The sequence below is a fragment of the Crocodylus porosus genome, unplaced genomic scaffold, assembly GCF_001723895.1.
Source record: "Crocodylus porosus isolate Cpor-Errol unplaced genomic scaffold, CroPor_comp1, whole genome shotgun sequence".
NCBI classification, from domain to species: domain Eukaryota; kingdom Metazoa; phylum Chordata; order Crocodylia; family Crocodylidae; genus Crocodylus; species Crocodylus porosus.
The window spans coordinates 443585-451433 of NW_017728932.1; the positions used below are offsets into that span (position 1 = coordinate 443585).

Genomic DNA, 7849 nt, shown 5'->3' on the forward strand with positions numbered 1-7849 from the left:
CCTATGACCCCAGCTGACTTCCTGCCCTTTGGGCAGGGGGCTGGACTCGATGATCTCCCGAGGTCCCTTCCAGCCCTAAAGTCTATGAAATCTATGAAATCCCCCCATCCTTCTGAATGGAAGGGCTTGTCTGGCACTAGAACACATCAATACCCAACAGGGCACACCTGAGCCAAGATGAGGAGCAAGCGCACTGCCTGATCTCCATATGGAATAAGTAGGGACCTTCAGCCTACATACATCTATCAGTTTTCATGCAAATATCAAAGATAGATGGTTTTGCTGCCAGAGGCTTTTTGCTCAAGAATTTGCTCCATCTCATTCTTCAGAGCCCCAGCTTCTGGGTATGGTGCAAGATGGACCAGGTTAATGAATCTCCTTCTTAGGGCCAGTTACTGGAGAAGAACCATGGCACGGATGGGACAAGTCTGGCTGTAGCCATTTATGTGTCTTTAATTTTTTGTAACTATTTCCACAGTGAGCACAAATCAAGCTATCAAACCAAAGGGAAAATGCATCTACAAACAAGGTCTGAACCCATCTTTGGATGCAGACTGTGCCATACAGTACAGGATGTAAATGGAGGACACTTTATATACGAGGAGGAATTTTGGCACCCCTTCCATTATACACTGCACCATCTAACCCAGGGCGACTCACCTGTGTCTTCCCACTGCCTGGTGCTCCCATAAGCTCCAACACCTCCCCAGTGTACAGGCCAGAGTCCAGCAGCTTATCCAAGCTAAATGAGAAACACACACAGGGAAAAGGTTAGTTCAGCCTCAGAATCATCCAAGGCTGCAAAGTAGCAATTCCTGAGCACCTGCAGCTGAAGTACGGTCAGAAAGCAAATTCCTCACTGGCCAGGCCCTCCAGAATCCACAGCCTCAGAGCCAAGGATGCTCATGCTTCCCATCCACTCTGCAGTTCTGGTCAGAGTAGAAAACATACACAGTATGGCACATACAGAAGCACGGCCAAAATGGGAAAGGGAGACCCTGCCGGTTTGAAGGCAGGGGCGATGAGTAGGGGGTGCATGTGACGGTGCACCCCCTGCAAAAAGGCACCACTGACACTGTCGATGGCACCTGCAGGTGGTCACCACCCTGCTGCTGGCACCTGATCGCCCTTGGCCGCTGCCAGTGGCGCCTGTGGGTGGTTGCCACCCCCCCAATGCCGACAGTGCCAGCAGCATCTGCGGGAGCTCCCTACTCACTGCCACCAGGCTCCCACCGTGGCTGGTGAAGCTGTGCTCCCCCCCAGCTGCTGGGGGCACATGCCATTCATGTCTGAATGTCTAGAGATTTGAATATGGTGAGGTTTTCTGAATGGTCATAGGGAGGGAGAAAGGGAAAGTAGGCAATATTAAGCATCAGACCATTAATTTCTATGCCTGGCCATTACTCTCAAGATGATCATTGCTCAGCCGTCTTCAAGGACTTATAACCAATCTCAGTGGTTCAAATGTGGCCTACCGGGAAAGGCTGAAGGAAGACTTTTTTATCTTGAAAAAAAGAAAACTGAGTAGGGACTCAATCTCCTCCCAGTACATAAAAGGTTGTTATAAAGAGGATGGCAATTGACTTCTCACATTTCCCAGGGAGGCAGACAAGAAAATTCCAGGTTCATCTGTGACAAGGGAGACTGTGGGCTGGCTCTTAAGGAAACCTCCTAACTATAAAGGCAGTGAGGCACTGAAACAAAGTACCCTGCAGTAGATTTGACCCTGCTGCAGAGCAGGGGTTGGACTAGATGACTTCTTGGGGTCTCTTCCAGCCCAGACGTTTTAGGATGGGGTAGGCAACCCCCAGCACAGATGCCAGAGTGTGGCACACAAAGGAATTTTGCTTGGCTCACGTACCTCAAGACAGACGGCAGTGTAGCCCCAGCCCCTTCCCTGCCACAAAAAGGATCGGGCCCTTTGTGGCTTCCCCACCGTCCGCTCCTGGCACACCAACATTTTGAAAGCCAAGTTTGCAGGTGTTCTTGGCACTCTGTCCAAAAATGTTGCCAACTCCTGTTCTAGGATTTTATTAAATTAGCATGTGCATAATTGCTTGGCACATTCTGAAAGCTGGGAAAAAGCTTTCCACTCCTGATGCTGCCATTGCAAATAAAATTGCACGTGAATGACATTTGCAGCACCTTTGCACGTTTGTAATAGCACAGGCATAGACTGGTGGCTTCAACTAGGATGAGACTATCAATTCTGACAGGAAAAGTAGAATTGCCCTGTACTCAGGAGGCAATCCTGCTGCTTCCAGGTGCCAAGGGCCTCAGCCCAGTCCTTACAGGTGTGGAATCCTGGCAGGACCCAGTCTCAGGTCCAACCTCATCCAGATGGCACTTGGGGCATTTTGGGATCAAAATTCCAACCTAACTCCGCTTCCAGCAATAGCCTGTGTAACACACACAAACTCCTCAGGTGCATCTTTCACTCCTCTACATGCCCAACACATTCACCTCTTGCTCCCTGTAGACAGGATAGCCATGGAGCTCTTGAGTTCCTCATACAGATCAGCACCGTTGATGGGAAATGCTGAGAACTGGGCCAGCAAAACACGTCTCACTGCCACCAAAGCCTGTGGAGAGAGACAGCCAGCCACACATGAGACTGAGGTACTACAAGGTTGAGGAGCTTTGGAAGTAGACGCTCCTTGAGGCAGGACCATCTCTTTGTCCAGCCCCTACTACAGCAGGGTTGTGGTCCAGGGTAAACATCAGCATTCAGGAGTCTCCTCTCACCTTGTAAGACAGAGAACATTTCTGGGCAACTTCCTCCAGGTCTGATGAGATGAAGTCAACCACTGCAAGACAGAATGAAGAGATAAGCAGCTGGAAAAGTCTGACAGCTCCACAATGCCAGGAAAGTAATTAACTACCACACAGTCCCACCATTCAGCCTAGTCATCTCCCAACCTTAGAGTAGCTTCAAATCAAGCTAAAATGCAGCTCCGGCCAGAGACAATGATACCCGAGTTAGCTGAGCAACTCAGCTCAAAGGACTCCCCTGTCTCTGCTGGGTTTGTAATGGGACACAAGGTTTACAGTGAATTTAATTTAGAAGATTCCAGTTTATCACCAGTTGCCCAAACAGCTTCATAACGGTCAAAAGCCCATGGCTGGCAAAGCAGGAAGAATTAAAAGACATTATCAAAGTGCTTTGTTGGCCAAAGATCTAAAGCAAGACAAGCTGATGAAGGCCGCTTGCTCAGCCTCTGTTTCCGTGTCCCTAATACCTCCGTTTTTTCAATCAAAATGGATGCACAGAAAGCAGACTAATAGTAATACAGTGAAAGTGAGTGAAAGTTTCAATCTCCAAAGATTAGACATTTACTGGGTCCCATGGACAGTAGCTCTAAAAGTCCATTTGTAAGAAAAATAGTTCTAACTGCCATTCTAGCCAAACCAGGCAGGGGCCCAAATTAGATTGGGAAGAAGAAAAAACCCAGTCTCTCTCCAGGACCCTTGACTCCAGTGATGGGATTAGTTTAGGAACAAATGTAAACCCCCCACCACATTCAGTTTGCGAATTCATGCATTTCTTAGGGTAGGGGAAAAATGGTGGATCCGGCTGGCAGCTGGACACCACTTCCCAGCAATCCCATCCTGCGTTGCTGTGGCCAGTTTCCATGGAGACCCCAGTAGCACAGGACAGGGCTTCCATGGGGACCAGCCCCAGCAGCACCGGCAGGGCACGCAGCTGGATGGGGAGCTGCTCCAAGACGTGTGGGCAATGAATCACAGCTCTGTCCCAGCTCTGGACCACGCCGTCACCGCTGTAAGATCCCAGCCCCAGAGCAGCTCCCCGCCCAGCCGCTCGCCTTGCCAGTGCTGCTGGGGCTGGTCTCCGTGGAAACTCCGGTCCCACGCTGTCACGATGCCACCACTTCTGGGGTCCGCATGGAAGTCAGCCACACTGATGTGGGCAGGGGCTGCTGGGAACTCAAGGGCTGAGTTCACTGCAGGCCCATCTTTGCCCACCTCTGTCTTAGGTCCTTGTTACACACTGTAGTTTGAGCTGCTCAAATGCCGATCAGTCTTATAGCTAGCTTGAGTTTGAAGCAGTTGTATGTTCAAGCCAGCAGAGACCTTGAGAACCAAAAGGTAAGAATCCTGTCCCCTCCCCACCCATTCTGGGCTTCCTCCTGTCCCTCAGGTTCCACCCCTTACCACCCCCCCCTCCCTCCCCAGGGATCCCCCGTCCCTCCCAACTTACTTTCAGCTGCCAGTGCTGTCCCCAGGGGAAAGGCAGGGAAAGGGAACACCTCTGCCTGGTCCCCACCTCCACTGCTGCCAATGCACAGCAGCTCTTCTCTGGGCTGAGCCCAGCCCAGAGAGCAGTGATAGCAGTGACAGGGGCTGGCAGTGGGGGCTCCCTCCGCTGCCTGAACCCTTGGCACAGCACTGGCAGCCAAAAGTAAGCTGTGGGGAACCGGTGGGGGGGGGCGGTGTGAATGGGGATTTGGGTTGCTAGACGGCAGTGGGCCCATTCCAGGGGGCAGCAGGCCAATCATGGCTGGTAGGGGACAGGGGTGCTGATTCAACTGGGGAGAGGGGCCAGGGGGCAGTGGATCCAATCCAGGCCACAGGGGGTGGGAGGGAGTTCACAATAAGCAGTAGCCTACAGTGGCTACACATTAGTGTAATGTGATCTGGGTAAGATGGATCAGAGCTCAGTCTAGGCTGAGGTGGTGCATTTTAAGCTGTGCTGCTTAAAGGGTGCTTAAAACTAGTTTCACATGTTAATGTGTGGACAATGCAGGGGTTAAGTGCTCCAGGAACTACCTACAATTAACAAGTAGCAAGGCCCTCAGGCACTTCTCAGAGCCAACAACCCCTGCTGAGAGCAGAAGTGGAACCTGCTGTCATCATGCTCCCTGGGGACACCTGTCTTACCTGTTCCCAGATGGCAGCAGGGATGAAGGTGCTGCAGCGAGAGGGAATGGCCTAGCAGAAAGTCTAACTTCAAATATCCAAGATATGCCAAGCCTCCAAATACGTACCTGAGGCGGTGGCAGCAGCAGCTAACCCCCCGAAGGTAAGTGTGCAGGAGCCTGTGCAGCTGCAGAGGATCCAGAGGGGAAGCCCCCTGGATCCTTCTTTGCCGAGTCAGGCAGGGAGCCGCGCTCCCAAGCTTCACATGAAAGAGTGCACAAACAGGCTCACTCTGCAAAGGTGCGCCAGCATTTGCACTGGCGTTCGCTCAGGCAGAAGCAGGCAGGGCAGCAAGAGAGTCTTCCTCAGGAGGGAGGAGGCTCTACCAACAAGGAGCAAGGTAAGGACCATCTGAGAGCCATGGTGAGGACTCACAGTGCTGCCAGGGGCCTGCCCCAGTGGTGCCATCCTTCTGGGGCTCCTCTGAGGCTTCCACCCAGATGGAGCCCTTGGGGGGCCTGGCCACCACCTCGTCCGGTGTGGGACTGAGGTTTGGTGACTCCCCCACCTGCCCCTCTTGTGAGCGTCTTCAGGCTCTGAAAGGGCAGGTGGCAGAGCTCCAGGCCGAGGTGACATGTTGCGGGGGATCCAGGTAGTAGAGGATGAAACTGATATGCATTTCCGCTCTCTGCAGGGAAAGGAATCCACCGGAGAGACCCCGCATGCACAATGCCCAACTAATCGATGGCAGCAGGTACGTGGCCCTGGCCCCACTGGAGGAGGCGGCAGAAGAACAGGTCCCTAGAGAAACCGAAGCTCAACCTACATCACTGGCTCAGAAGAGGCACACCCCAAGAAGGAGACAAAGTTCTGGTCATCGGGGACTCCATCCTGAGGGGAACTGATGGTTCAATCTGTTGCTCAGAGCCCTGGTCACAGCAGGTCTGCTGCATGCCCGGAGCGAGGATTCACAACATTACAGAAACCATCCCTAAAATCATCAAGCCCTCTGACTACTACCCACTGATTGTGGTCCATGTGGATATAAATGTTGCATCCAAGGGCAAGGTGGATAACATCATGGAGGACTACAGGGCTTTGGGACACCAACTGAAGAAGATGGGAGCCCAGGTGGTATTTTCCTCCATTCTCCCGGTAAGTGGACGGGGTAGGCGTCATGAGGCCTGCATTGACATGGTTAACCAGAGGCTTCGGAGCTGGTGCCACAAGGCAGGCTTCAGGTTTTTTGACAACGACCCATGTTTTTGTATGGAAGGCATGGAGGGGTGGGATGGGCTTTACCTCTCCCCTAAGAGCAAACATATCTTTTCCTCTACGTTGGCCAAACTCATACGGTGAGCTTTAAACTAGCTTCGCCGGGGGCGGGGAAGGGGCCACTTCGAGTGGAGAGGATGCTTCACCAGCACACAGGGTGACAAGAGGAAGGGAAGCCCAGGTAAGCATCGACGTCCTGGAAGTAGGGGGCCACAACTGTCCTGGGAGTGGGAGGAAGGAGCATGCACCCTCAGGAGTCCTAGGAGTAGGGGGCCACAACTGTCCTGGGAGCAGGAGGGAGACATGTGCACCCTCAGAAGGCCTCAAGTGCCTCTACACTAATGCTCATAGTATGGGGAGTAAACAGGAAGAACTGTGCCTCCTGATTGTGAGTAAGAACCCAGACTTAGTAGGGCTCACAAAAACCTGGTGGGACCCTACCTATGACTGGGCATTCGGGGATACACCCTATATAGAAGAGACAGGACGGGGGGAAGGTTGTGTTCTATGTCAGAGCACCTCACATCATCAAGGATTAGCTTCGGGGTAGAGGAGGGTCAGGGAAAGACACTATGGGTCAAACTATAGGGGGGGCGCGGTGAAAGGGACTTTACGGTGGGTGTCTACTACAGACCACCCAGCCAGGGGGAAGAGCTGGACCAGGACTTCTCCAGTCAGCTTATAGAGGTGGTTAGGTTAAGAGATGTTACTGTTATGGGTGACCTGAATTACCCAGACATTTGCTGGGAGGAGCAGACAGCCAAGTCTGACCGCTCACATAGCTTCCTAGCTGTATTACAGAACCTTCACCTTATCCAGGAAGTGCACAGCCCTAATAGGGGTAACGCCTTGCTGCACCTGGTCCTGGCCACAGGAGATGACCTGGTGAGGGGACTGCAGGTCCTTGACCACTGGGGCAATAGCGATCATCACCTGCTGGATTTCACTATCTGACACAGGGTGTCAAGGGCTTACACCAGGCTAATGCCCTTGACTTCAGAAGGGCCAACTTCAATGAGCTAAGGAGACTAGTGGGGGAGGCACTGAGGGCCCAGAAGGTAGAGGAGATGGGAGTCCACGAGGGATGGTCATACTTTAAGGGGATGATCCTCCAGGCCCAAAAGATAACAGTCCCTGAGAGAAGCAAGGGGGAGTAAGAGTGCTCAGAAACCACCTTGGCTCAGCAAGGGCATTCAGCAATGCCTGAGGACTAAAAGGGGGGGGGCGTACAACCAGTGGAAGGGAGGAGATATCACCAAAGAGGAGTGCTGCTCAGCCCTTGAGTGTAGGAGGGCTATAAGGAAGGCCAAGGGAAAGATGGAACTCAGGCTAGCATTCAGGATTAAGGACAACAAAAAGTCCTTTTTCAAATACATTGGGAGCAAGAAGAGGGCACCAGGCAACGCAGGGCCCCTGCAAGATGCAAACGGTAACCTTGTGGCTACGCCAGACAAAAAAGCTGATATTTTTAACAGTTTCTTTGCTTCTGTTTTCTTGAAAAGGGACCGGGACATCCCACCTACCACACGTAGAGACAATCTTGGGGATAGCTTTGTCAGGCCTTCAGTCAGTGCAGATGTAGTTAGGGATCTTCTAGAGGGGCTAGACATTTTTAAATCTGCAGGTCCAGATGCCCTCCACACAAGGGTGTTGAGGGAGCTGGCAGGGGTCATCGTGGAGCCCTTGGCCTGGCTGT

At 52.5% G+C, this 7849-nt stretch overlaps 1 protein-coding gene across 3 annotated transcripts in view; it reads right to left on the minus strand.

Annotated features, from left to right (window-relative positions):
• RAD51D (RAD51 paralog D) overlaps positions 1–7849 on the minus strand; it is a 25163-nt gene that overhangs the window by 15421 nt on the left and 1893 nt on the right. For all 3 annotated transcript variants that reach the window (XM_019545357.1, XM_019545359.1, XM_019545356.1), the window contains exons 2-4: positions 2746–2807; positions 2464–2582; positions 661–742 (exon numbers count right to left, since the gene is read on the minus strand). In XM_019545357.1, coding sequence (XP_019400902.1) covers positions 661–742; positions 2464–2582; positions 2746–2807 — 263 coding nt within the window. The remainder of the gene's footprint in view (positions 1–660; positions 743–2463; positions 2583–2745; positions 2808–7849) is intronic.